Source organism: Centrocercus urophasianus, unplaced genomic scaffold (genome assembly GCF_019232065.1).
Source record: "Centrocercus urophasianus isolate 14NV4802_14NV808 unplaced genomic scaffold, USGS_Curo_1.0 seq_56, whole genome shotgun sequence".
Classification (NCBI taxonomy): Eukaryota; Metazoa; Chordata; class Aves; order Galliformes; family Phasianidae; genus Centrocercus; species Centrocercus urophasianus.
This window is the reverse complement of record NW_024885155.1, coordinates 730,223-757,822: the sequence shown is the minus strand read 5'-3', so window position 1 is coordinate 757,822 and position 27,600 is coordinate 730,223. Positions and strand designations below refer to the sequence as shown.

At 52.2% G+C, this 27,600-nt stretch overlaps 4 protein-coding genes across 7 annotated transcripts; all 4 read right to left on the bottom strand.

Moving 5' to 3' along the window:
- Positions 1-1,690: 1,690 nt before the first annotated feature.
- On the bottom strand, positions 1,691-7,322 carry CDC34 (cell division cycle 34, ubiqiutin conjugating enzyme). Its single transcript, XM_042836010.1, has 5 exons — positions 7,028-7,322; positions 3,980-4,066; positions 3,307-3,404; positions 3,049-3,183; positions 1,691-2,598 (listed from the first exon to the last, which is right to left on the bottom strand). Exons 1-5 carry the CDS (start codon positions 7,202-7,204, stop codon positions 2,388-2,390), a joined length of 708 nt encoding a protein of 235 aa, XP_042691944.1. The 5' UTR covers positions 7,205-7,322; the 3' UTR covers positions 1,691-2,387.
- A 334-nt stretch (positions 7,323-7,656) lies between these two features.
- TPGS1 (tubulin polyglutamylase complex subunit 1) lies at positions 7,657-9,588 on the bottom strand. The gene is made up of 2 exons (XM_042835985.1): positions 9,284-9,588; positions 7,657-9,101 (listed from the first exon to the last, which is right to left on the bottom strand). Exons 1-2 carry the CDS (start codon positions 9,586-9,588, stop codon positions 8,570-8,572), a joined length of 837 nt encoding a protein of 278 aa, XP_042691919.1. The 3' UTR covers positions 7,657-8,569.
- Positions 9,589-9,922: 334 nt separating this feature from the next.
- Positions 9,923-17,664, bottom strand: MADCAM1 (mucosal vascular addressin cell adhesion molecule 1). Of its 4 annotated transcripts, none has more exons than XM_042835980.1 (6): positions 17,587-17,664; positions 15,241-15,433; positions 12,275-12,541; positions 11,872-12,180; positions 10,978-11,592; positions 9,923-10,556 (listed from the first exon to the last, which is right to left on the bottom strand). In XM_042835980.1, the coding sequence occupies exons 2-6, from the start codon at positions 15,419-15,421 to the stop codon at positions 10,432-10,434; spliced, it is 1,497 nt and encodes a 498-aa protein (XP_042691914.1). In that variant the 5' UTR covers positions 15,422-15,433; positions 17,587-17,664; the 3' UTR covers positions 9,923-10,431. The 4 variants fall into 4 exon arrangements, with proteins under 4 accessions (XP_042691914.1, XP_042691913.1, XP_042691916.1 ...); XM_042835979.1 differs by lacking the exon at positions 17,587-17,664 and adding an exon at positions 17,185-17,272; XM_042835982.1 differs by lacking the exon at positions 17,587-17,664 and adding an exon at positions 13,040-13,225 and having other exon boundaries at positions 15,241-15,321.
- Positions 15,607-27,069, bottom strand: LOC122169660 (hippocampus abundant transcript 1 protein-like). The gene is made up of 12 exons (XM_042835984.1): positions 26,834-27,069; positions 24,462-24,557; positions 24,242-24,304; positions 23,013-23,140; positions 22,481-22,595; positions 21,702-21,920; positions 20,549-20,662; positions 20,132-20,203; positions 19,619-19,731; positions 19,371-19,468; positions 19,126-19,292; positions 15,607-19,035 (listed from the first exon to the last, which is right to left on the bottom strand). Exons 1-12 carry the CDS (start codon positions 26,915-26,917, stop codon positions 18,826-18,828), a joined length of 1,479 nt encoding a protein of 492 aa, XP_042691918.1. The 5' UTR covers positions 26,918-27,069; the 3' UTR covers positions 15,607-18,825.
- Positions 27,070-27,600: the final 531 nt, after the last annotated feature.

Genomic DNA, 27,600 nt, shown 5'->3' with positions numbered 1-27,600 from the left:
GGGGATGGGAACGGGGTGCCCATAGGGCCGGGCTGGAGGGCTCCATTCCAACCGCCCATCTGACCTCGGGGCGGAGCAGCATTGGGGATGGATGAAGGAGCCCCGAATCCACCCTACAGAGCTGTTATCTGTCCTTGAACCTCTATTAATCCTTAATATTTGTGGTCTGGGGGGTCTCCACCACGCAGGGGGACCTGCAGGGTCCCACGGGTTGTGCCTCTGCTCAGGGAATGGCAGATGCAGGTGGTGACCACCATCACCCAACCACCATAGGGTCCCCAATTAGAACTGGGTGTCCCCACGGCCACACTGGAGGCACTGGGGTGAACTGGGGCCACAGCTGAGCTCATGGGAAGGGAACCAGGCAGCAATTCCCCAGCCCAGGAGGTGAAACTGAGACAAAGGAGGCCTGAGAACAACAGCAGGGTCCCTGCCAAGGCAAACTGGCTGCCCAGCATGCCGGGGCCTGGCTGGTGGCAACGGGCCCCCAGCACACAGCTCTCAGCTCAGACAGCATCTTCCGTTTGCTCTGAGTTATGCTGGGGCTCGGAGTCCCCATTTCCAGCCCAGCTGAAGCTCCCTGATAAGCACCCAGGCACTGGAGCAGGAGATAACACAGCACAGGCAGGTGCTTCAGCTCCGATCAGCAGAGCAGGGGGCCCTCCACAGGGCAGCAGCTCTGTCCCTGAACCTCCTCCCTCTCCCTGGGCAGTGACTCTCAGCTGAACCAACCCCGGAGCTCACACCTAACAGAGGACAGAGGTTGCAGGAGGGGTGGGGAGAGGGGCAGGAAACACTCAAACAATGTATGCACTGACGCCATTCCCTGCAGCGCTCCCCATGGGGAGATGCCTGTTCTTGTAAACTCTTTAATCTTCCTGGAGTTCCTCTTCCCTCCAAAGCTCTGCTTCCACCCACCACCGTGTCCTGCCTGGCTGCCCCTTCCCATTTGTTTGCTTTCCTCTCCTGCACTGTGGATTTCCTCAGACACAGCTCCAAGCGGCTGCCTGTATGTAGGAGACACACCTGCAATGCACAGAGCAACCCCTAGGGTAAGGAAGTGGTTTGGTCGATCTGGAAAGTGCAGCTCAGGCTGGTGCTGCCCTGTGCCAGCCCCACTAAAGTGATAATAATCCTATCCACCTTTTAAACCTGATTTCCTAAGGCAGCAATGCACGTGCATTGACCACGTGCAGGCACAAATCCTTATCCGGTTTGCACAGTGTCAGACAAGGGGGAAGTTTTGCTCACTACTGATTTAAGGCAGGGGGCACAGAGGCCCCAGCCCCAAGAAATGAGCAGCAATGCTTTTCCTCTACACCCTCAGCCCAGCCCAGCCAGGCACTGGTCAGAGCAGGGCAGAAGCCAACACAGCCCCAGCAAGGCACGCAGCCCAGCTATTCCTGGCCTGCAGGCTTGGGGTGCTGCCCAGCTGCACCCACATCAGAAAGGCCGGCAAAAGACCAGGCAGCAAAAGGGCAAAGCTCCAAGTTTAGGCAGATGGGTGCTGCCTGGGCAGGTCTGGGGCACATAGAGTTGCCTGAGCCCAGCAAACTTTCAGTTAAAGCCTACCTGCTCTGCAGAGGAAAGGAGGGATGCGGGTTACTGCAGGAACCCCCCCAGCCCCATATGCAGCCTTTGACACAGCCCTGAACTCACCCAAAGTTGGCTTCAGGCGCTCACACAGCCGTTCCCTTAAAGTACTTTATTAAATAGTTTCCAAAAAAGAGGAAAAAAAAACAAAACAAAACAAACAGAAGCAGAAAGACTCCAAACTATGGCATCCCCTTAACTAGTTAAAAGCTACAAACAGCCCAGGCCTGTGCCTTAGCAGTGTGGGAAGGGCAGAAGAAGGGTCCCACAAGGGATAATCCTGAGCCAGGCAGGACAGCCTTGCCCCAGGGAAGGGGCAGCTGTACCCACCCTGCAGCCCTTCCCATTCGGACAGCTTAATGGCTGTAGAAAGCCACACCAAATCTTACATGCTTCCTACCCAAGCAACCACTCACCAGCTTCACAGCCTCCACAAAAAAGAGCTGATCATGTCCAGACAAGGGGCAGTCAACTCCAGCTTCCCCATAACTCCTCAACCAACCCAGCCAGAGGCAAAAGCTCCCTGGTTTCTGTGCATTTGCAAATGCCCCCAACACGACTTTCCCATTCCCACCCACCCCCACTCAGTGAGTTTATAAAATAGGGTTTGTTTCTGTTTTTCACATCTTTTTTCCCTACAAAGACAGCGGTGGGGTTTCCTTTACAACAGCAGAACAGTCTCCCTGTGAGGTAGAGTTAATTTCAGGGCTGACAGATCCTAAATTCAAACCAGTTCGTCCTAGTTGAGGTAAAATTCAGTAGTTTACAGCACTTTTTGCAGTGCCAGAGGGCCATCAAGATTCCTCATTGCCAGAATCATCTTCATCACCATAGCAGCTGTCTGCTTCCTCTTCCATCTCATCATCCTCATAATAGTCATCATAAAAGAGGTCTGAGCCCTCATCTGGGGCCGGAGTCTTGGTCTTCACGCAGTACTCTGCCAGTGTGGTGGGGACCTTCACGCCATCCCGCTCAGCATCCACCTTTGTTCCCAGGACTTGTTTTCTAGAGGGGAAGAAGCAGGTGGGGGTGAGGACGGGGGCTTTGCACAGCACAGCTTGGCTTGCAGGCACTCTTTCTCTCTTGTGCATCAGCTCACGCTCACCGCACAGGACTGGAAGTGTCCCACGCTCTGAGGGCCCCTCTTGTCATGCCAAAGCTGGCCAGTCCCAAACCACAGACCTGGCAGCAATGCAGTGCTGCATACCCACACCCAGAGCTGAAAAGAGCCAGGGCTCACATCAACAACGAAGCTGAGCACTTAACACAGCCAAACTGCTCCTCGAGAGCCACACTCAGAGCCAGATTCCTTCTACCCAACCAACCTGCAGGTAAGACTGAACAGGCTGAGCTTTCAGGATCTCCCTGCCCCACGTACTACACACAACCACAGCTCAGCAAGCCCTCTCAACACAACAGGAGTGCTGCTGGGTCTCAGCCCAGCTCCCCACACACCTGATGATGTCTGTGTACTCCCGATCCTTCCCTTTGCTCTCCTTCCACTTGCGGTACATCACGGAGGCATCCACGTTGGCTGGAGAAAACGTGTTGGGTTCATTCAGCAGTGAGATCACGCTCAGAAGAATGGTCCTGGCAGCCAAAAGACAAGGGCAAATAAGAACCAAGGCAGGTCAGCAGCTGCTTGCAACCCAACGGATGCCAGCAGCCTCCCATGGGTCCCCCCTCGCTCACTCTCCCCAGCCCTGCCCGTACCGCACATTCTGTGTGGGGTTCCACCTCTCGGATGGCAGCTCCCCACTCTGTGGATCATCCACTGGTGGGTGCAGGATGGAGATGCAGACATCACCGGTCTGAAAGTACACAGAAAAATAGCATCTGTAGGGGCTGCTGCCCCAAAAGCAGCTCATCCTCTGTCCCAGCACCCTGGCTGCTCTTCCCTTTGGCTTAAGCCATGTGAGGAAGCCCCAGCCTGTGCTCCTATTACTTTAGATGGGATATTGAAAGGGGCTGTCCCTACCACACACTGTCTGCACTCTCAGGCATTGGATTAGCACCCTGAGGCTGCTGGTATGATACAGATGGGGCTGCCAAGCCACCAGCTGACACTGAAAACGTGGCGCAGCTCTCCTGGTGCTCCTCGATGGCTTCAGACAGCAGCTGTACTGCTGTGGGCTCTGCCTCAACCCTTGGCTCAAGCACCACGTCCCTGCTGCATACACACGGAGTCCTCAAGCCTGACTAACCTGGAACCAGTTCCAGGATAGGGGACAGGCTGTCCTAAAAGCCTCAGTCAGATGCATTTCCAATACCAGACACTAAATTCTAGAGGTGCAGAGTTTCCAGTGCTGTGCTCACGACAAGGGCTTGGTAGACACATCTTTGTCTGTCTGTACAAGAAGCTCTCACACTGTCCCAGGCTACCTACCTCATAGATGTTGGGGTGCCACATTTTGGTCAGGAACCTGAAGGCAGGGGGAGAATAGGGGTAGTCGATGGGAAATCGGAGACGGGCCTGCAAGGGAATGATAGAAAGACATCACTATCAGTTTCTGAAAAGGAAAAGAAAGAAGCCACATAACTCCTACTACCACCAAGGTAAAAAAGCCTCTGTCAATGCCCCTGCACTGCAGATACAGTCTCTGTGCTGGCTGGTGGCCACTAGGAGGTGAATTACTTTCCTTGTGCCACTAATGGGTGATTAGGGCCCAGCCACCCTTCTCAGGCCTGGCCTAACCCCAAAGGCCCACGTTTGCAGTCAGCAAGCCTCCTTTCTTTACGTCACATCAAGGAAGAGAAGCAGAGGCATGAGAGGTCAGCAAACTGGAGCAGAGTCCAGAGGTTGCTGGCACGACAATCACACTGATTCTGCTAAGAGTGGAATGCTCACGCTTGGCTACAGCAGGAAGCAAACGGTGCTGAGGGGAGGCAGCCATCAAGGTGGGCAGGTTCATCTCAAAGGCAAAACGAGGCCTGGAACGAGTTTGCAGACTGGAGGGGACAGAGAAGCTGCCAAGCACTGGTCACATGTTCCAAGCAGAAATAGCAACCAAGCTGCTTGGCAAACAAACAGGCAACTCCCCGGATGTTTTTCTCACCTAACCCCTTGAGAAACAAATTCCACCCTCTGCTAGCATTCCCCATCCTCCCTACTTTTGCAACCGGTGCCCTGACGTGCAGGACTGTCCCACCTGGCTCACCCACAGTGGGCAACAACACGGCTTCCAGGTGATCAACAGCAGTGATGCAAGGGCTGGATGTTTGCAGGGGGGCCCAAAGAAAACCAGCACTATGAACCCCAGGCTGTTCCCCTGCTCCTGACAGAAGGGCACAGCTACAACTGAGCAATGAGGAAGAAGAGTGTTTACCCTTCAGAGCTTAACAGGGAAGAGGCATCGGGTGTTTGGCGCTCTGAGTAACACACTGAGCCTCTAAGAATAGCTCGTCAACACTGAAAAAAGAGACCAAGTCTAAACCAGCCATACTGCATAGATAAGGCACTAAAAATAAGTGTGGATGAAGATCACGCAGCGGCCCACATCCATTGCCAGCAGAGACAACAGAACACTAAACAGGCTCTCTTGCAGGCAGTGGCCTGGATGAATGAATTGATCAAAGCAGGCCAAGAGAACAGACTCGCTGCTGGCCTTTGAGCAACACTACACTGTGCAGAGGAGCACGGTGGCATCTTCATCCTCCCTGGAATGGGCTAACAGCCGCATTTTGGGCACTTCCAGGCTCTGAAAGCAAACTTCCTGCATGAGGTTTAGTCACTGTTACAAGAAAAGTCAACAATCGGAAACAATGACAACAAAAACAACACAAAATTCAGCAAAAACTCAGTGGTAATTGGGGATCATTGCTCTCATCTTCTCGAGAAAAAGATCTACGAACCCAGTGCAGGCCCTGCTCAGAGCAGTCGTTGCAAAAGACACTTTGGCTGTTGCTGGAATTACAGCCTTATTAATACACAGCATTACCAAACTCCATTGCCAGCTAACAGCCACTAAAGGATCAGCACAGAGGGACATCTGGTCGCATCCCAGCTATCCAGCCCCACATCTGGCCCTGTGTCCATCTGCTGCCACTCTCCATGGCACTTCACAGAGGAGCTTGGGTCCTCTGCCACAAGCCGACCTCAGTGCAGGTTATAGGAGCCTCGTTAAGCCCATTTCCTCCAGCCTTTCATCTGCCTGCTCTGCTCTATGCAACACAGAAGGGTGGAAAGAAGCAGCGAGAATGGAAGCTGGGGTAAACAACATTTTGTGTGCTCACAGAGCTCCACGTGGCCCACGGCAGCACAAACAACACCAGGGCCTGTGCTGCACCGGGGCCAAACAGCTGAACTTGGCAGAATATCCCCTTTGTTGTCCGAGGACAAGAACAAAACCATCCACAAGCAAAGCACTCCCCAGGGGGGCTCTGGATGAAGCTGTGCTTTGCTATGTGTGAACGTGCAGATGCTGTCGCTGCCCTCTCTCTCACATAGGTCTCCTCTATCACCACTTAACAGAACCGAGCCTAGGATCACTCCAGCACAAAACAGGAGCATGAGCTGCTGAAATGTGAGAGTTCAGAGCCTCAGGTAAAGGCTACAGGGAAAGGTGTCAGTGAAGAGAGGATATCTCACTCTGGAGCATCAGACTCGATGACCCCCATGCTGACTCACCTGGGCACACCCCTACCCTGCCAGCAGAGCAAGAGACAAATCAGCCTGAGCAGAGGAGAGAGGAAGAAAACAGCTACACGGATTGCACAACAACCGGGAAGAACATGTACACACATTCCTTTTACAGGAACTGCACGCAGTCATGCCAGGCACTCAAAACCCCAAAAGAAACACATTTGCCCTACACCAAAGCTGCCTGAGCCACGCACCCCACACAGCATGGAGTCCTTTGTCCATTCCCTCCTGGCTCACTGGTGACGCCTGGGATCCCCTGGTAGAGGGAACACACAATCCCAAGTTCTCCCACACCCACAGGCAGAGGTCAAGGTGGGAAGAGGGGAGCAGCCTCCAGGAGTGCCAAAAGCCCCTTTCCAGAATTCCCGTGCAGTTTGGCAGCAAACACCAGCACTTTCGCTCCCTTCTCCCCTGCTGGCAGCTCCTCCTGCCAGGCCCCCAAAGCAGCCTAACACCATAAGCCACAGCGTCCAAAGGCCCCAGCGACAAGCTTGGCAACTTCCCTTGTCCTCAGCACCCCTCACGCTTCCTGGCACCTGCCCTGAGCCACCCAAAACTGCTCCCTCAAACCACAACCCACATGTGAGCCCTCCCCTCTCCCCTCAGGTCTCTCCACTCGACTCTCCCATACCTGCACCCCTCCAACAGAACACACTTCCTTTACCCTCTCCTAACCCCCACCTCCTCAGCTCAAAGCCAGACACCAAGCATTCCGTGCCACCACAGCTTCTTCCCCACAGGATGACGGTTCACCCGACGCTGCCGGCTGCCCTGTGCCTCCCAACCGCTCACCTTGAAATACCCGCCCTCGTAGTAGGTGTTGGGGGGGCCAAAGATGGCCACCTCCCAGTTGTATAGGTCCCCCTCGTCCACCAAATTGACCCGAAACCCTTCCACGGGCTCCTCCTGCAGCCCTTTGAGCTCCAGTAGCAGCGCCTTCTGTGAGCTGGGCACGACAGACCGCGCCATCCCGACGAGATGGGTAGGCCGCAATTGAAGCCGGGGGCTTGCGTAGGCTCAACAGCGGCCGCAGGAAAGCGCGAGAGGGGCGAAGGAAGGGAGGACACAGCGGCAGCTCCGCGCGCCGGTCCGAGCGCAGCCGCGCAATGCATCGCGGGAGCTGTAGTTCGTTCAGCGGAGGCGTGGCCTAATCAGGCTCCGCCCCCTTGCAATGTCAACCTAACAAAACGCTCTGTCGGGAGAAGGGGCGGGGCATAGAGAGGGCTCCGCTCTCATAACGCTGTCCGCCTATGAGAGCGTGGGGCTGGGGGCCATTTCCCGGCAGCCTCCGCGCTGAGGTACCACGTGAGGGCAGCGCTGGGTTAACGCGCCACGTGCGCTTTGAACAAACCCTCAGTTCTGGATACTGCTGCCGTTGACGCTAAGCAGTAAAGAAACTGGCAACTAAAAATAAGAAAAAGCTTTAATGTTTGACTGTACATCAATCATTGCGCAGCATAATTAAAAGAGATAAATTCAAATAAATACTCGTACAGCTCAACACACCTCACAAGCAAAGCGGCCTCTAAAGGAATGAAGTTTGTTTTTGTCTTTTGGTGCTGTAAGTCCCACATCAGCAGCACTCCACAGTTTTCCTTGGGAAAATTACTATTCAAGTATGAACCTTCATCTCCAGCATCTGGATTGCAGAGCTGGAGGCGGTTTGGTAAACACAGAACAAGGAAAGAGAGCAGCTGCTTGCCAACAGCTTTCCAGCAAGCAGCAAGCAGCTCCTCCCAGCCACTTATCTTCTCTGCATTTAAAACATTTTGTCTGTCAAGTAATGCTTTATTTCATGCTTCATATCAACCCTGTGTTTGCCTCTGAGTCGTCACAATAGGCTGCAAGGTAGATAACCATCATTCAGAGGCAGGGATGAAATCAATCCAAATGTAAAGGCAAAGCTCCCCACTGAGGCTGCACAAACACAGCATCATCAGGGCTAGGATGGCATCACAGGAGATCCAGACCCGTAGTTAATTAACTCTGCGTTGTTTTTAATTACTAAGACTGCCCTACAGTTTACAGTTCCCACTTAATGCCTGAAAAAAAGGCTTACTGAAGCCAGCTGGAAATAGAGGAGCTACATTCAGGAGAGGCACACCAGGACATGGGAACATCAAGCTCTAGAGGTGAGTGGGCACTGGTACTGCTCAGAGCAAGAAATGGAGCATGGAAATCAGCAGTCTCTCATCAAGCAGACTCAGGGCTCACCTGAGTTGCACACCCAAGCCTCGCTGCCCAGCCAGTTTCAGGGAGTAGAGCCTTCTCCTCGACACAAAGTGCTGTTTGAACCATGTAGGGAATCCAGCAAATGTTGTTCCCACCTGAACGTTACTCAACAGGTTTCACTTTTGCAACAAATAAGGCCGTAGCTTTCTTCAGGAATTCTTCTCTGCTCATAGTGGTGCTGAGTTTCCTCTCCTGCAGTGCCCGGTCCATGGCCAAGGCCAAGCAGTCTGGCCCCAACCTGGAGCCTGCCTCCAGATAACGGACAGGCACAGAAAGGCTGCTGGCTCCCAGTGCCTCCTCCAACGTACACAGGACAGCTTGGCAGACACTCTTGTCTGCCACACCGGCACCGTTATCCAGGACATCATACAGCATCCTTGCCTTGGTCACAAACTCCAGCAGCACAAAGCAGGTGAGGACGCCGTAACGGAAGACATCGAAGGGCACAGCCTCGTGGTCCCGGCACTGCACCCTCTGCAGCAACGCAGCAGCCACCTCCTGGGGTGCGTCCCCGTGCTGACAGATGCGCCGCAGCAGCTCACTGTACAGCCGCCCATCCACGCCCAGCCTCCGCCGCCGCCCGCCGGCCCCCAGGACCTCATAGGCCGTGCTGATGTTGTTGTTGAACGCCGTCCTGCCGCAACACGGGATAAAACACAACCTCAACACCGCAGCCGCCTTACGGCCCCCCTCTCTCGGGACTACAACTCCCAGCGTGCCCCGCGCGCCCGGCAGGAGACGAGTAAGGCGCCGCTGCCGCGGGGCACACCGGGAACCGTAGTCCGCCGCCCGCTCCCCGTCGCCTCTGGTCCGCACCTGTGGGAGTGGTGAGCCAAGCGCACGTACCACAGCGCCCGGGACAGGCGCTGCATCGGCCCCGAGAGTTCTGCGGCCGCCTCGGCCGCTGCGCCGGAGCTGCCCAGCACCAACCGCTCGAAGTAGTCGGCCAAAAAAGAGACAGGCTCTTCGGGCCGCGCCTCCAGCACCTTCAGCAGCGCCTCCCGCACCATGGCGGTGACGTCAGCTTGCAGCAGGAATTCCTCCTCGTCCCCCAGCCCGCTGCTCGCCGCCGTGGTCGGGGTGGCCGCCGCCGCCGCCCGCCGCTTCTCGTACGTCGCCATCTTAGCTGCAGGCGGCGAAGGCGGATCCCAGCCATCTTGGTGCGCCGCCATTCCGCTGAAGCGGGAAGCACCTATGCCGCCATCTTGAATACTGGCAGCCAATCCGTGGGCGAGGAGGCCGTTGGGTCTCCCCCATTATTGCCCGGCTCGTCCAATCAGCGGGTGGAAAGCGGTTGCCATGGTGCCGAGAGCCGCCATTGAGCGAAGCCGCAGGCCGCCATCTTGAGTATGGGCAAGGAGCCGCAGCTCAGTGAGGTGCAGCAAATGCGGGGCTCCTTAAGGGGCAACGCGTCCCGCAGCACTGCTAGTGGACCAGAGCCATGTGGGGACCGAGTCAAAGCACAAACACAAATAAAGCACTTTTATTGAAAGTCATGCTGCTGTTGCGCACACCCACCCAGCACCACGCATCCATCCCCAGCTCCTGCTGCACCGAGTGTCTGCTGTGCTCTGGGATTCACTGCGAGCTGCAGGCCCAGGCCAGCACAGCCCCATCCCTCCCAGCCCCGCTCATCCCTCACAGCCTCATTCACTGGTCAGGCAGCAGCAGCCTCAGCCATGGGTCAGACTCCCCTTTCCCAGCCCTGCTCACATACACAGAACTCTCAGTGCCCACCCGATGTAAAGGAGTGCAGCAGCAGCTCAGCCAGCTCCATGCTTGCAGCCCCTGGGCTGGAGCTGCTCCTTTTGGGGTCTGGCAGGGAGCAGCCCGCACCCTGCTGGCTCTCGTGGTCCTATGCTGAAGCTGGGCCGCCTGGCTCATAGGTGCTCAGCTTCCAGCATGAAAGAGGGATGGCAGGAGCTGATAGGGAGGAATGGAGCAGCTGTAGGAAGCTTCCACTCTTAGGACAGAGTGTAGTGTGATTTAAATCGTTTCCATAGGCGACGAGATATGATACCAGTCACCATCAGTCCCAGGAGTGAGAACGCTGTGCCCATGGCTATGGGAGGGATGGAGCTGGATGTATCTGCAAAGAGATGAGAAGGACATGGGCTTGCAGGCCCACCTCCCCCGCCTGCAGCTCCCCAGCTTTGAGCATATCAATGGTAGGATTGGAAGAGCCCTCACAGCCCCACAGCCCCTCTGCCATAGGCTGGGGTGCCCCCCACCAGCTCATGTTGCCCAGGGTCCCATCCATGGCCTTGGGCACCTCCAGGTTCTCACCACCTCTTGGTAAAGCATATCTCACCTAAAATTCCTCTCTTCTGATTTAAAGCCATTCCCCCTTGTCCTATCACTACCTCCCCCTGTAGAAAGTCACTCTCTTGTTTATCAGCTCCCCTAACGCACCAGAGAGCTGCAGTGACTGTAACACCCAGCATGGCTGCAGCAGACCGCAAGGGATGCATGCAGGGGGGACAGATGGGGGCTGCAGACCCCCCACTCACCATCAGAGACCACCAGCTGCATGCTGACTGCTTGTGCATGGCGGCCCAGCAGGATGCACTGATAGTGGCCTTGGTGATGGGGCTCAGCCCGGTCCAACCATAGCGTGGAACCATTGCCTGCTGCCTCCTCCCGGTACTGGGACAGAGCCACAGGGGTGTGCAGCCAACGGACGGAGGCATTTTGGATACACTGTGCCTGGCACTCAATGCGCAGAGCTCTGCCTCGTATCCCGTTGGGAGGCAGCGACCAGATCTGCAGGCTGCAGGTAGGTGTCGTTACGTGGGAGCCTGGGCTGCTGCCACCCACACCTGCTCCCTGTGTGGCTGCAAGGCTCACAGTGCCCGTGCTGGGGGCTGAGCTGCGGTCCAGATACAGCGATGCTGTGCCCACTGCAGGGCCCTGATGATGCTCGGGTAGGGTGGGTTTGGATGCAGCAGCCCACTTTGTGGGGGTCTCAGGTCTCTGTGACACAGCATTCAGGGCTTTGCTGGGCTCGTGTGGCTCTTGGGATGGCACTGTTGTGGCTGCAGTGATGCTGTGGATCACTGTTGTGGTCATTGTGGTGTGGGGGCTCTCTGTGGATGTGGCCATGGCTGTTGGCTGCTCCGTAACAGCTGTGAAAACAGAGGATCATAAGCGGCCTCAGAGGCAGATGTGGCACATTGTCCCCAGGGAGCGATAGCCACCTCTGCCCATCCTACACAAGCACAGCAGCCCCAGAGCAGGGATCAGCACCAATCAGCATGGCAGCAGGGACAGGAGGTTCACAGCACAGCACAAGAAGGGCAAGCTGTTATCCTTCCTGCTTCAAGCAATGCCAGGCAGCGGAGGAGGGCTCCAGCAGTGGGAGCATTGTAAGACCCCAGCTTCCCAGCTCCATCCCTGGTACTCACCCCTACTGCTCACAGGAACGGACGCTGCACGGGTGAAGGTCTTTGACCCAATTGTCAACGTCAGCTCGCACCTGAACACAACCCCTTCTGTCACGTCCTCCCCTGACACCCGCACTGTGGTCACAACATCAAATAGTCCCTCATCGGTCTCTGTTTCTTCAAATTCATCCATCAGCAATTTGTCCTCCCGGTACCAGGCGAGCTGCAGCTCTATGATGGGATACACGTGCAAAGCTGAGCAGTGCAGGGTGGATGGCTGCCCTGGTATCAGTGCTTGGTCCACACTGATGTGCAGCACCTCTGGGAGAGCTGCAAGAGAAACAGCCACGGGAAGCTGTGAATCTCCAGGGAATGACAGGACTTTGCAGGGGGAGCCCCCAAGAGAAGTGGTGGGGATGCTTACAGTAGACCTTCAGGATGGCAGTGTTCTGGTAGCTGTTCTCACCGCAGGTGCCCTGGCAGATCTTGATGCCCTCCGTGGCCACTTTGACGCTGCTGATCTTCAGGATGCTGTGGGTGAGGAGGGTGTCGATGCTGCCCAGGTTGGTGTCCAGCCCCTTCCACTGCACTGTGCCACCTGGGCAGGCCAGTGAGCAGTTCAGCTGCACTGCGTCCCCGTACTGCACCACTGGCTCCTTTGGCACCACCACCAGTTTGTTGGTCGGCCGCCCTGTGTGAAGGAGAAGGGACTGTGGGGGTCAGAGGAGGGGACAAACCCCAAGAAACAAAGCAAACAGGATTTTGGTTTAGTCACACGCAGGCACCACCCAGCTCTTTTCTCACCACCACCACAAGGGGCACAGATTAATAGCGACGATTCATTCGAGCCAATGTTTCCCTGGCAAAATCCAGCCAGGGTCTGCCAAATAGCAGGCATCACCTCCTGATTGCACGCCTTACCACCAAGACTTTCCAGCTATTTTGTTGGAAATGACCCCACAGACATCTTTTTCCCTGCAGTTTTCACTGTTCACCAGTGCTGCTGCCCACCTGGCAGCAGGTTAGTGCACTGGAGCAGGGATGTATGGCATCACTCACACGCCAGCCATGGGCTCCACCATAATGGGCACAGAGCTGAGGAGCAAGGAGAAGGAGCACCAAAAGCAGCACACAGAGCAAAAGCACGGGGATCTCAGCGTGCAGCCTGGGTGAGGGATCAGGCACTCACCACTACAGCCCCACAGCAAGCTGATGAAGAGGAGAGGAGCCAATTCCATCACCCACGGAGCTGGCCGCAGGGCAGAGCAGCAGCAAAGTGTGGTTTTCCTTCCTTCCCTCTTGCTTGGAGTGAGTGCTGCTGACTGGGGCTTTCCTCTTCTGGTTGCCAGCCCCGTTCTCAGCCCTTTTTAATACCCTGTAAGATCCGCCCCTGTGAGAAACATCCTGGGGCCCCACCACCTTCCCCTCAGTGGGGGTATTTCCAGAAAGGGTTTCTCATTTGACTTTGTGTTCAGTGCTTGCCCAGTTACACGGCTCTGTGCCTATGGGATCCCCTGACCCCAAGGCTCCCCACAGGGCTGCAGGGCTCCCATTGCCTCTCACCCCCTGACAGCCCCACTCAGGTCAGGACTTGGTCCCATCCCAGCTCCCTCTCCACTCCACCTGGCCTGGGTGAGCAAAGCTGCCTGGATCCCACATCTTCCAGAAAGCAGAATATCCCTCAATGACAGGGATTTGAATCCTTCTGTCAAAGAGATTGAGAGCAATAGGAGGGCAGGCTGCCACTTCTACCTCTTTATCTCCTACCAGCTCACCCAGGGATACTTCCCATGGCATTTCCCCATCACTCCCCCACCAAATGCACACTGTGCAGCCCTCTTCCCTCTCTCCAAGGCAAACTGTCTCTTTCTGTGCTGGAACCAACAGCTGCAGAGAGCATTTTCAGGGATAAAAGCAGGTATCCCCTTGGTAGGGCTGTCTGCCCCACATCATGCTGCCCCAAGGCACGGCCTCACAGCCGCTCTCCATGTCTGGCATCACAACCTTATCCCCACACCCAGCTCTCAGGAGATAGCTGGCTTCATTCTGGCTCATCATACCCCATCACTGTACTTGGCTTGAGGAAGCAGCCAAAGGGTTGAGGGAAGGGATGCGTGATTCCCCCCACCTCCTCCCATCAGGAGCTGCTTCCCATACGGGAACATTCCTAAGAAAGCAGCTCCGTTTGGAATCCCAGGTAATTAACTGTCAGACAGGGCAGGGGAAGAGCTCTGTAAACAACTGCCACCCGAATGTGCACATTCAGCTGCAATCAGGCTGATTAATGGCTGCAGGGTTTTGTTCTGTCCATCCTGTGTTAACGGAGCCGCTTCCCGGAGTTTCCAGCAGCCACTGCAGTCTGTCCATGGGGCCCTGACCCGGCCCTGGTGCGGAAATGCCCAGGTCTCCTCCATGGGATAAGGCTCTGGATGGGTCAAGCTCTTCCCAGCAGTGAGCTCAGGGTCTCCTCCTTGCTCCCATCCTCGCAGCTCAAACCTCAAAGCACCTCCGTGCCCTAAATCCATCATCCATCTCCCCTTGGCTACCTGTGGCCAGACTTTCATCCCCGAGCATCCCATCACCCCACAGTTTGTTCAGTCTTTTCTCTTCAATGGATTTTATCCTTAAAAATTGCAAGAGCACACAGGTGATGCTTCTATTCCAGTACTTGATCCAGTGGTCGGCAGCCCTGCCTGCAGCAGCAGGGGTTTGGAACTTCAACCTCGAGGTCCCTTCCAACCCAAGCCATTCTATGAAAGACCACACTTGGGGCAGCTGGCAAAGCCCAAATCCTTCTGAAGTTTACTGTTAAGCATCAGACTGAGAGTCTAAAAGGTCTTTAAACTCTTTCAGAGATGGAAAAAAACAAAACGTGCAACAAAACCTACAAACGCAGTGCTGGAGTTCAAGGTTGGACTGGTGATGTACACCATTTCCTTTTCCCTCCAGCACACTGATGCTGAGACAAGCTGAGGGTCTTTTTTTCCCCTTCAGACAACAGTAGAAAAAAACCTAACATAATAAGCTCAAAAGTCCAGAGGAAATAAATACAAAATGCAGCATCGTTTATAATAGAGGGCTCGTATTTCCAGCTCATTACAGAGCATTGGCCATCCATCAAAGGATCTGATTTGGATTTGTTTATGCTACTTGTGATTACATTGTTCACATTAGTATGATCCTGAAAACCCCACTTAAATGGGGAAGATAAGATCTAAATGAAGCCTGCCTGGAAATGAGGGCAGCAGGTTGGGATGCTGACAGCTGCATGCTACAGCCCCCATGGGGATGCTGGGGCACAGGGAATGGCTGCTGTGCATGGAGCTGAACTGCAGACAGCCATCCCAGCTTGCACAACCCCCAAATCATACCTGGTACCATCAATGTTACCTTGGACATGCAGCCTGGAGGTCTCTTTCTTGTTGGATGAGTAAGGCGAGCAGCAGAAGCTCAGCTCAGCGTGTTTTACCTTCAGGCACCAAAGCAGTGAGAGCTGTGAAGCTGTTCTAATGCTCCCATGAAAATCCAGATAGATGGCTCCAGAATCAGGTTGAATGTGAATTGGTTTCATGTACTTTTCATTCTAGAACACAAGTTTGGAAGAAATTGGTGAAAACCAACAACCAGGTGGATTTGTGCCCTGTACAGAACCTCACGTGTGGACTCCAGCCCCAACCAGTCACCAGAGACCATCCAGAAACACACACAGCCTCCAAAAGCCCCAAATCCATCTTGTAACAGATCAGAAGAGAGAGCTTCAACGCAACAGGAATGCAGCAGTTTAATAAATAATCCATCAGAGGAGAGATTAGCCAGTGCTAAACACAACTGGAACCGAAATAAATACATTTCAATGTTAACTTAAAAAAAGAGATACAGAAATGCACACCATAGTAAACTTAGAGCCGTTCTCCAACGAACGAACGTGGGCTTGCTGTGTGCCCACACTTCAAAGATGACCGCAGCAATTCAAGTGCAAATGGAAGAAGAAAAACAAAGTTCAAAGTGATTCCTTTGCAAAGGTAACGGCAAAAGGGCAGGCGGTGGCTTTAATGCAGTCAGTTTCTCTAATGCAACAAGGGCAGCTTTATAAACTCACTCAAACTGCTGCTGTTCACGTTGGAGCTGCAGAGGAAAGGCAGCTGAGCTCATTCTTTTGCTGTATGCTTGGGGCATTGCTGTTCACCAACCCAGAGTGTAACTCAGTGCACAACGCCGATGCTGATACTGGCCAGGCTCAGGCATCACACAGCAAATCAAAGGGGTTGACAGAAAAGGCTCTTTTTACAAAAAAAAAAAGTTGCATTTCCATAGAAAATAACAAAACTTGGCAACGCTAACTCAATGCTCTCTATAGGTTTTCCAGCCTCCACCACCGACGCTGCAGAATTACCAGCCCTTCAGAATTAGGCACATTCTTCATTCAGGTCCAGTAATCTGGGCTCGAGGCAGTGTCTCTCACATAAAGGCAGAATGGTGGATCACATCCCTACGCCTACCAGGGAGAGAGGGGTTCCAGCAGGGCCAAGAGCCCCCCACCCAACTGAGGGAACTCCAGAACAAATCCCTGTTTGCTTCCAGTGCCCATAACAACAAGCAGCACCTGCAGGGAAGGCAAGGATTGCTGCCCTCCAGGCAACATCTGCACCCTCAGCACTGTGGGATTGGGAGCATCTCACACCCATCCCCACTGTGCCACCTCTGCCTGCATTGCAGACCCTGGCAGGTTGGGAAGAGACCTCGGTGGAATAAATTATCATATATAGGAAAGGACTTTGAAAAATATATCTATCTGTATATTTTATATAATATAAATTAGGCTCGTCTTGGTTTTGTAACGTTCTGTTTTAACCTGTGAAGCTTTTGAGTGTGAATGAGGTAACTATTCAGCGTTTAATTTCAATTCATTTGCATGTGAGGGACGGAACTACTTGAGTTCATTTTCGTACAGTGCAAACAAATGAAGCACCAGATCTACCTGGTGAAGCTCCAGTCGAATAAAAGCTATTTCTGTAAGCAACACAGAGTTGGAATTGCTGCCTAGAAGTTTAAGTGAGGGGATTCACTTCAGGAAAGGTGTGTGCTGTGCATCCACAGTGCAACCCATCCCAAAAAGGTCTGGAAACATGGGGCAGAAAGAAAACTGGAGCCTCCACATGTTGCTGATACCTTCTCCAGTCCCACAGTTAGAGCTGCATAAGCCAACCCTCAGTGTCTGAGGCAGCTGCTCTCTGCATGGGCAATCAGCTGCTCTTACAGTTCTTATGACAGGATCTAAGTACCAGCCAAAGTTCTTGGTAAACAAAAGATGAATTACTTCACTTAAATGCCCACCTCCACTAACTAACTGGTCCAGAAAAGTTGATAAGCCAACAGGATGCTCTTCATTCATTTTGGTCATTGCTGCACAGGAACAGCACCAAACACAGTTACCCATCTGCAAAGAACCAAGACATGAAGTGACAGTGATCCCTTTTGGTCTTTCTCCCTTAAATTACTCTCTTGAACCCACAGAGAAGTGATCCCCAAGAAGCTGTATGCATACCCCATGCTGAGATGGGACTGGCTTTTTGGCCACTGTATCCACAATCCCCTTAGCAACAAGTTCCTTAAGTGCCCCCAGTTTGGTCTTTGCTTCCCCAGTGCCTTTATTTCTTCTCTCACTCATACAATTGTTTCCTGCCCACTTCACTATCTCTATGTATCTAAAAACAACCAAGCCTTCCCCATATCTACCTCAGCTTCTTTCACAGCACTCAGAGTTTCTGTTTCTTCTCCTAAGCACAGCTGAACCCCGCAGAAGAGGCTGCAGTTTCATCCTTCAGCAAAACAACAGCCTTCAGAAATGCTGCGTGGAATACAGACTTGCAGATTCAAAGCAATTGCAGCCCTCACCAGGCTCCTTTGGGCTGAGAAAAAACAAATCACACTCGTTATCTGGTTTTCATATCAAGTTGGGAAGAGTCTGTGGAAAAATCAACATGCTTCATAGAAGTGCTCGACAGCTATTTCTCTCACCTCACTCTCAGGAAGCCAAGCTTTAACAAAGTGCTTAGCAGAGTTCACTTCTTTCTCCTGCCTCTTAAGAAGCTGTTTCCTAACCAACCTTTCCACTTCCAGAAGAAAATCCCCCCCTCCCTCCCCCCCAAAATCCTTCTACCTACTTCCTATGGAGGTAGTGACAGACAGAAGTGTCACATCAGCGTAGCAACAACAAAAAAAGCCAACACAAAAGCAACAGAAACCTCCATGAAAAACACCAGCGTTGACCACCTAAGCATCTGTAATTCGTATAATTGCTTTCCATCTGCCCATTCTCTCTTGTGAGCTCAGGACAGCATCCATTTCTCATCTAAGTAAGCATCACCCGGGCCAAAATGGACAAATTCACCTGATCCTCAAGATGGTGACTATGCTACCTGTTCTTCATCCACGCACACTTTTCACCTGCTGTGGTATTACAGTATGGGCTGCACAGTGCAGCCTCTCTGCCTCCCCCAGGCTGAGGTCAGCCAACTCAGCTGCAAACGGGATCAGCATCGAGGACCAATTATGTAAGGGGATGGGGGGATGTAACAGATGCCTTGTTTTATTCTGGCTGGCACACGAGTTAGTTCACATTAGAACACAGACAATGCTAGCTCCTCAATTTTTCACTGACGAGTTGAGTATTTGGCAGGTCACACCATGAAGTTCAGTGTTCACAACAAGGGCAGGTTTGCTTTAAAGAAAGATCCCTTCATGCACAGCAGTTCTGTATCTCCCCTTTCCATCAGCACCAGACCATACAATGCCATTTTTGCACCAGCTGAGTATATTTGGCTTGAAGGGAAACCACTTCCCTTCTCGTGAGCTGCTCGTGGTACAGTCTTTCATCTCGCTCCTTCTTTGCCTCCCACCCTCTCTCCCCAAACCCCAACTAAGTCCATCTTTGATCTGGAGTTGAGACACAAGCCAGGTCCTTCTCTCCCAACCTCATACACTGCTGTCCTCAAGCAGGGGCTCCTTGCCATCCGAAGCTCCAGCCTGTGGGCTGTGGGTGTGGGTCTGGGCTCCATTACTGTGCTTTTTGTGGCTGCCTGATCTCAGAGTGAGGTTGTGTTCTGGAATGAACAAAGCCACCAGGAGCGACAGCAAGACAGAGCAAGCTCCAAACAGGAAAGGAGGCCCTGGGATAATGCTGCTCTGTAGGAAAAAAACAAAGGAATGGTTAATGCTGAAGGCAATGTCAGAAGAAGCACCCCAACAACTGCATGATAAAACTGAGCGGATTACCTCGTCCGTTGGGTTGGCCATGTTGGGTTTGGAGGCCTTACCCAAAGTTTCCACCTCGGCCATTTCGTTCAATTCCACGTGGAAGAGATAGAAGACAAAGCCATAGAGAGCTGGCCCCAGGCCATTACACAGACCCCGAATTCCAGTGATCATCCCCTGCACTACACCTGGGGACAGAGAATATTTGTGACCTGAGTGCTGCTAGGATGAACTTACCCATGAAACAAGTAAGCAACTGAACTTACCCTGCTGGTCAGGGTCTGCATTCCTAGACACCATGGCACTGATGGCTGGGAAGGTGATGCTAGACATGGCAGCCACAGCCCCTGCTGCCCACATCATCCTTGGAGAGAAAGAGGAAGCAGTCAGCAGGGAGGCTCCCAAGGAGCTGCTATAAACCAGCACTGCATGTGGAGCAGCATCTCCCTCTGCTGGGGACAGAGTCCTGTCACAGAGCCACGGAGGGAGAAGCCAAAGATGGGCAAACTCTTACCAAGGCTGTGATCCGAAGCCATACCAGGCAAGCTGCAGGATCTGGAAGCCTAGTCCCAGCAGGATGGTGTTTTTATTTCCTATTGAACGCATGAGAATTCCCAAGACTACTGTCTGGAAGTGAAAGAAAAACAAAGTAAGTGCAGAGAGGTGACAACACACTGAAGAATAAGAGAACAGGAATCAGATGGAACTCTTGCTGCCATGAGATTGCTCTGCCACGCACAGGCACTCCTCCATTCTGATCACATTCTCATAGAAACCAGCATGTCCCTTTTTATAGCAGTCAGAGCATAATCTATGATGTTTTACAGAGCAACCACTCCACAGTTTGTTGTTCCCTGACAACAGCTACACCCAGATGAACAGACAGGAGATCACAGGTAGCTGTAAGTGGCACTGATGGTATCTGAGTAGCCACGGGGATTCTGACAAGTCATTAATCCAAATTATCAGAAGCTTAGCATATGCCCATAACCTGACTCTCAGATCATAGGCAGAAATCAGTTCTCACCTGAGCCAGTATAGAGAGAATTCCAACAACACCAATAAACGCTGCCACAGTCTCTGAGGAAAAACCAATGACCTGTGAAAACACCAAGAAGGGATTCTTCAGGCAGGAGATGTGCACCACACAACAAAAATCACTCCATCAGTGCCACTACCATTTATTGACACTGCTTGTCAGCTCCTTAAATGTTAATCAACTGCACGTTCTGCTACCTGAGTGGAATAAAACACAAAGTGATCAAGAGGCTCCCATATCTGTTTTTTTCTTATTTTATTTTTAGGAAAGCTGGAACATGTCACTGTTTCTTATGGTTTCAGCTTCATTAAGCCATTGGCCAACATCAGTTTCCTATGGACATGCAGTGTAGAGAACATTTCTAGGCTGGGTTTGTGCATTCAGAGCCTTCCTTTGCTCACTGACCTGTCGCAGGTACAGGAAGAAACTGGAGTACTGGCCAGCTTCAGGAAGATAGGAGAGAAAGACAGTGATACAGATGAGCAGCACTGTAGAATCCTGACCCACTTTCCTCAAAGACTGTAAAAAAGAGGAGGGGAAAAAAAACCAACAAGTTAAAACCTGTTGCATACTGTGCAGGTAAACACAAGTGTTTAAGTTACCATCTCACATGCAAAAAGGGAATGCCTGGATAAGACTACACTTGTTTACTCAGAACAGCCCTCTGTAAATGCCTTCTGTTCATAAACAGCAAATACCCAGCATTCCAGGTGAAGATGTGAACGCTGCCACAGAGCACACCAGACAAGACACAAAATTACATCAATTTACACCTTAGAATGAGGAATTTTTGCTTTTCAGTTTCTGACATTCACAGCCAACTGCTTTTAATCCCAGCTTTTATTCCCTCAGGCTGCCCACATAATTCTCCAAGCAAGCAGAGGAGGTGAAACTCTGCAAAGCTCACTACCATTAGCAAGTCCTTAAAAAGCCAGGGACACACAAGACTTCTCCTGACACAACCCTACTGCTCAGTACAGTAATTCATATTGCAGCAGCAGGTAGAAACCAGGGTGCACCTAGAAAGCTATGATCTTGTTGCTTATTGTGGTGGGATGATTCACAGAATACCAGATCCAAGAGACTCCTGGATCCACAACAGCTTTCTGGTTCAGGTATTGGATGGACTGACCAATGGTGATGGCACCCAGAGGGAACTTGATAAGCTCTAAAGGTGGAACATAATTGAGGTTCAACAAAGAAAAGTGTCAGGTTTTGCACTTGGCTCGGGGTAATGCCAGGTATGTAAAGTGGGAGAAGAACTCCCTGAGAGCAGCCCTTCCAACCCAAGCTATTCTATGATTCTCTGCTATTTAATACATCTGGCACATTTCCTCCAGAGATGCTCTTGCTTTAAGACTTCACACATGCAGCTACTCAGGTAAGAAAGAAGCTGTTACTTTTATATACATGCAGTCTGCTGTCAGTTAAACTGCATCTTTGCCAGCATTCGTCTTGATCTTCTGTGGAATGCATCTTTCTTTTGAGAGAAAACAGCAGAACTACAGCACCCACAGATATCACCAGAGTGCAGAAAACCAGCAGCAAGATCACTTACAGCAAATGGATCTGCTTGTTCCCAAGAGATTGGAGCTCCCCAGGAGACAGGACGCATCTCTTCTGGCAGAGATTCTGGCACAGCCAGCAGGATGAAACCAATATCCAGCAAAGCAACACCTGAAGCTAGCACGACTACCAGTGTATCACCATAGGCTTGGGAAAGGTATGCACCAATTGCTGGGCTTGTGACCAGACTAGCAGCAAACGTGGCTGACACCTAGAAGCATAAGAGATGAATAACACAGCTTCTCCTGACCAGAGCTTATTTTCTATCCCACAGTAACTGAAGGGTATTATATTGGAAGGAGACAATCCACGTGGACAGGGATTCTTGTACACAAGGATATGGCATGTTTGCTTGGTGCCATCCAGGCTGAGTTCTAGCAAAAGGCAATTAAAGCTATCCTGCCAGTTCATATTGGTTATGGTGCTTCCAGTGACTCCATAGGAAGGGCACAACCACAGGCTACTTGCATGCACACCAGCATCATGGTCTGAGCTCTTTAACTGTGCAAAGAAGCTGACAGACCAGGCTGATTTAAAGGCCGAGCAACAATACAGCTGGAGCTCAGAAAACACAGAGATTAGCTTGCTCTCTCAGTGCTCCAAGAAAAGCAAGAATGTGAGACTAACATTAGCAAAGCTCGTATCATCTTGTCACAGATACTGCCCTCAAGATTGATGTCTGTAAGGCTCCCACCCTAATTTTACACCTGTCCTAACAGCCAGACCCCAAGTATTTCCTTCAATAGATGACCCTGTTACTAAGCTCCTTACCAGGCCATATGCTGTGCTGCGTTCATGCTCCTGTGTGATATCAGCAACGTAGGCAAAAATCACAGAAAAGGTGACAGCAAAGACTCCAGACATGGAAATGACAGCAAAATACCACCTGAAACAGATGTTACCAAAGGCAGAGTTAGAGACCAGCCACATGGCAGAAGTTGAGTTACTCCCCCTGCCATATTCCTGCTCCAGTCCATCTTATTTCACTGCATCATAAAGCACTCAGCAGCACTGAGCTGCAGGCTTGCAGCCTATGAAGTTTTATGATTTATTTTCCCCTTCTGTTATGGTTTATGTTTTACCAAGTGAAGCAATAAAGCTTTTCTTCCTGAAACTGAATCCTTTGGCGGAACTGGACAAGTAAATCAGTCTCTAGGCTGAGGAAAGGCCACATGGCCAGGCTCCTTGTTTGCTGGACACTTCCACCTCATCTTTGAATGCAATACCAGCAAATCCTTCACTGCTGAGCTTCACACTCGCTCTTCTTCTCAGAACCACTCAGTTTGAACAAGAACAAACTCACCACGGACTGATCTTCATAAGGGGAATTGGTGCACATGTGAAGAAGACAGTGAGGAGGAGGAAGGATTTCCTGCCCCAGACATCAGAGAGAGCACCAATCAACGGGGCACTTAGAAAAGAAAGCAGACCCTGGGAAAGGCAGAAAAGATGACAGTTTGACTGAGGGGTTTCTTTCTAATTATCAACAGCAAGAGCTTTTGGAGACAACATCTGAAGATAAAGAACCCATGCCTGTTTCCTACAAGCAGGTGATATTACCAAAACGTAACAGTTCATTCAGTTGCTCACATTTTCAGTGAGGAGAACAAAATCCTTGAGCAGCTAAATGCTGCTAAATAATCCAGCAGCTTCCCATTCTCTGCAGCTGCTCAGCCTGCAGCTGTGGTCTCCCCAGGCACCCCTGTGCAGCAGGGAGCTGCCCTGCCACTACCTAAAAAGAAGCTGGCACAGCTCTGTCACATTAGCATCTGCTACAGATCTAGGGAAAGCTTTCTCTTTTAGATGGAGTCAGACCTGACGAGAAACCAATGAAGCACAAATAAAACAGTTCAGTGCCTTTCAAAGCAGAGATAAGCAGGGAACAGTCCTTAAGCATAGCAGGGAGCTCCAATACACAGCAAAGGGAACCCCTCTGATGCTATTTCTTGAGATCTTTTCTGCCAGAACTGTGGCCTAGCAACACATCTTGTCTCACTTCTGAGTCAGAACACCTGGCTATTGCTTTTCCAGTGGTTTTGCCTCACATTCTGCTCTGGGGATCTGGCCTAGTCACAGAATCCATTCACCACACTGCAGCACACTCTTTACTTTCTCTGATAAGAACCCACTAAGGCCAGACCAATTCCAGTTTTTCCTTACTGATAAGTTCAGATGTCATCGATTTCTTTTCTCCTCAATTTGGTTCCGTGGCTGATATCATAAAGATTCAGAATGCTTTCAGCTGAAACACATTTGTTACAGCTCCAAACAGCTGCTAACAAGCAGCACATTGTTAATTCTTCTCAGTAAGGTCAACTACACAAACTACCCAATTTTATGTCCTATCAATCCTTCATTTTCCATTAGGTTTGCTAGTGAGCAACCCAACGTTAAATATGAACATCAAACACTGGCTGATCAGTAAATGTCATGGTTTGCCACTTCTTGCTTTGAACTCAGACTCAAATGCAAGCGAGGTACAGATTAGATTTCATTCCATGCAGCCGTGAGAGCAGAAGGAACAGCCCTTACCTTGACTCCGTGAATCAGACCATTCATCAAGAATGTATGCTGAGGAAAAGTCTGGTGTAACACCTACAGGAGGAGAAATAAAAATACAGCATGCTAGCAACTTGCACAGGGTTTCCATTCCTGCAGGCTACAGATGGCTCTGAGAACACAGCACGGGGAAAATGGGAAAGCAATCAGCATCTCAAGGCAAACCCTCAGCTACAGGAGGACGATCACTCACCGTCAGCATTGGAGTGGTTAGTAAACCCCAGGCAAAGAACTCCAGGAAAATCACCACCACTGCGTGGTACACGCTGGGCTCTCCAATCCCCTGTCGCTGCAAAACAAAGCTCCTAATTAAAGATATGCACATCCTGGTTTGAGATAAATACATTTGGTTGGGAGCTGAAATGTCAGCTCTGACCGAAGCTGTCCCCCCCACCCAGGGTGACTCCCTCTGGGTCTTCCAATCCTTACCTGTCCTACAAAGCCCATTGGTTTCTTTCTTTTCTTCCCTTTCAAAGAGCATCTTTGATACCGTTAAGCCTTCCCTAAAGACAACTGAACACATCACCCTTCCAACCCTCACCTTAAAGAGCTTTGACATGGCCTATTTGGCCCCACTGCCTATTTTGGACAGCAGTAGATGCAACAGCTCAGAAAAGGCTCCAGACTTTTGGAAAGGCGAGTTTAGCCCTCAATGCTGACTCTGTTCAACGTGATGGAAAAGGCCAATCCTTCAGATCAGCTTAAAAAGAAGCCTTGAAGAGTTTGCTTATCTTACTTTTAAGATCTCTCCCAGCACTTCTAAGGCAGCATTTGTTCAGCTGCCTGCCCAGAAGGTCATCTCCTGTCACACAGGACACATTTACAAAGTCATGAGCTCACAAGTAACACAAATCACGAGGAACGAGGGGAAAACCTCAGCTGAATGACACCAGAGAACTGCACAGGCCAAACATTCAGTAGCACAACGTGCTCCCTTCCACAAGAACTCATTTCACCCGTTAGCAACAGAATGATTTCAACTCGACAAAAAGCCTCCTTAAAAGAAGAAATCAAGTCACCAGCAGAGCCAAGAGGCACCCAACCCTGCCCTAGGGAAACTCAAAGCAGTCAGTTTTACTGCACACAAGTGAGATGGCTGTTTGTAGCAGAGGAAGAAGGCCCACGGTGGCACAAACCCACCTCGTTCCACTCACCTAACAACCTCTCTGCAGAAGGCAGCAGCCCCCTCTTGCTTTCATCTCCCCTCTTTGTGTTCTCTCAACCATTTCTATCACAACTGAAACAAAACTAACAGCCCATCTCTTCACGCAGCAGATGCAGAGATCCACGTGGAACCTGCTCACAGCTTCCACCTATCAATCACCTCATTGCATTAATTACACTCATAGAATCACAGAATGGCCCGGGTTGAAAAGGACCACAACGCTCATCCAGTTCCAACCCCCTGCTGTGTGCAGGGTGGCCAACCAGCAGCCCAGGCTGCCCAGAGCCACATCCAGCCTGGCCTTGAATGCCTCCAGGGATGGGGCATCCACAGCCTCCTTGGGCAACCTGTTCCACTCCTTAAGCAATAGAGAAAAACTCATCATTGGAGTCACCCCACAAGGGTGTGCACCCCTCTTGGATGCGCAGATATAAAATACAAAGAGATCACCAGGAGTCTGATGACCAGGAGCACAGGAAAGGCTCACTGCCACCCTTATGAGACAGGTGTGCCTCTCTCTGAGCTGCCATTTACCAGGCACTCTGCTGGAACTTCCATTCCAGGTACAGAGCAGCGGCGCCTGGAGCTCCTCACACAACCCTCCAAACAAACAAACATTTCACCCAGACCCCAAGGCAAGTTTGCCAAATGATGACACCACAAACAGAATCACACAATCGTAGGGGTTGGAAGGGACCTCCTGAGATCATCGAATCCAAGCTCCCTGCCAAAGCAGGCTCCCTACACCAGGAAACACCCCCAAAATTTCCACGTACACCCACGGGAACAGAACCCCCATAGGATCATCCTCTATGAAGACAGGCTGAAGGAGCTGGGCTTGTTCAGCCTGGAGAAAAGAAGGCTGCGGGGTGACCTCAGTGCAGCCTTTCAGTACCTAAAAGAAGCCTATAGAGGGGAGGGGAATCAACTCTTTGAAAGGGTTGATAACTGCAGGACGAAGGGAAATGGTTTGAAGTTGAGGGAGGGGAGATTTAGGTTGGACGTCAGGGGGAAATTCTTTATAGAGAGAGTGGTGAGGTGCTGGAACAGCTGCCCAGCGAGGCTGCGGATGCCCCATCCATCCCTGGAGGTGTTCGAGGCCAGGTTGGATGGGGCCCTGGGCAGCCTGGGCTGGTGTTAAATGTGGAGGTTGGCAGCCCTGCGTGTGGCAGGGGGTTGGAGATCTGTGATCTCTGAGGTTCATTCCAACCCTGGCCGTTCTGTGATTCTGTGATTAGAGGAGCAGCCGCGTCCATCGGAGGCTCAGAAAGGCAGAGCCGCTCCATCCCATCCGAGACCCGGTCTGTGGGAGCAGCAGCTGCCGGTACAGCGCCTGGAGACGCTTGACATCCAGCAGGACCGAGCCTCCCCGCCGCCCCGACCCCCTCAAAGCCACTCACGCCGGCCCCGTCCCGTATGACGATCTTCTTGGCCAGCAGGACGCTGCGGTTGAGCCGCTTCTTTTTCTTCTTCTCGCCGGTCATTGCGCCGTCAGGCCGCTGCCGTTCTCCTGCCTCCTCGGCTGCCCCATCCTCCCAGCGGTGGGTCGCGCCGAGCCCGGCTCGGACCCGCGCCCAACGGGTGGGGTCAGAGCGCAGAACCCGGTGCGGGGAGGCGGGAAAAGGCGGCGGATGGAACGGGGGAAGGCGGGCGGCCCGGCCCGGCCATCAGGCCCCTCCCGCCCCGCGGCCGCGCCCCCGTCGCCCGGACGATGGCGTTGACGGTCACTTCCGGCGCCCCTCTGTCGCGCGCTGAATCCTCGCGTCCCATTGGCTGTTCCGCTCGCCGCCTGCCGTCTCATTGGTTGGAAGGGGTAGAGGAGGCGGTGCTTCGCTTGAAGGTTTGTGAGGGGCGGTGTCGTGACGTCAGACAGCTGCCTGGGGGTGGCGCAAGGCACGATGGGATGCGCTGGGTCGGCGCAGCGTGCAATTAACCCGTGCTAATTAACGTTGGGCCTGGCGCTGCGCCCTTAATGGGCTGGTGTGCTGTAGGAGACACTTGGTGCCTTGGCAACACGAGTGCTGAGCGGGGGTTCAGTGCTTCCTGGAAGCTCCTGGGGCTGCCCCAAATCATAACCACAGCATGGTTGGGTTGGAAGGGACCTGCAGCCCCTCCATGGGCTCAGTGCCCCTTCATCTCCAGCTCAGGATGCCCACGGCTCACCCGT

Excerpts from the sequence above, each read along its gene's own strand:
- CDC34 (XM_042836010.1), bottom strand. The coding sequence starts at position 7,204 with ATGGCGCGGTCTGTCGTGCCCAGCTCACAGAAGGCGCTGCTACTGGAG. Across the intron at positions 4,067-7,027 it reads ACGAGGGCGGGTATTTCAAG|GCCCGTCTCCGATTTCCCAT; the intron begins GTGAGCGGTTGG and ends ATTCCCTTGCAG. Across the intron at positions 3,184-3,306 it reads AACCCCACACAGAATGTGCG|GACCATTCTTCTGAGCGTGA; the intron begins GTACGGGCAGGG and ends TTTGGCTGCCAG.
- TPGS1 (XM_042835985.1), bottom strand. The coding sequence starts at position 9,588 with ATGGCGACGTACGAGAAGCGGCGGGCGGCGGCGGCGGCCACCCCGACC. Across the intron at positions 9,102-9,283 it reads TTGGCTCACCACTCCCACAG|GACGGCGTTCAACAACAACA; the intron begins GTGCGGACCAGA and ends GTGTTGCGGCAG.
- MADCAM1 (XM_042835980.1), bottom strand. The coding sequence starts at position 15,421 with ATGAAACCAATTCACATTCAACCTGATTCTGGAGCCATCTATCTGGAT. Across the intron at positions 12,181-12,274 it reads TGCCATCCTGAAGGTCTACT|CTCTCCCAGAGGTGCTGCAC; the intron begins GTAAGCATCCCC and ends TTTCTCTTGCAG. Across the intron at positions 11,593-11,871 it reads CGTTCCTGTGAGCAGTAGGG|CTGTTACGGAGCAGCCAACA; the intron begins GTGAGTACCAGG and ends CTGTTTTCACAG.
- LOC122169660 (XM_042835984.1), bottom strand. The coding sequence starts at position 26,917 with ATGACCGGCGAGAAGAAGAAAAAGAAGCGGCTCAACCGCAGCGTCCTG. Across the intron at positions 24,558-26,833 it reads TCATACGGGACGGGGCCGGC|CGACAGGGGATTGGAGAGCC; the intron begins GTGAGTGGCTTT and ends TTTGTTTTGCAG. Across the intron at positions 19,036-19,125 it reads TGGCCAACCCAACGGACGAG|AGCAGCATTATCCCAGGGCC; the intron begins GTAATCCGCTCA and ends TTTTTCCTACAG.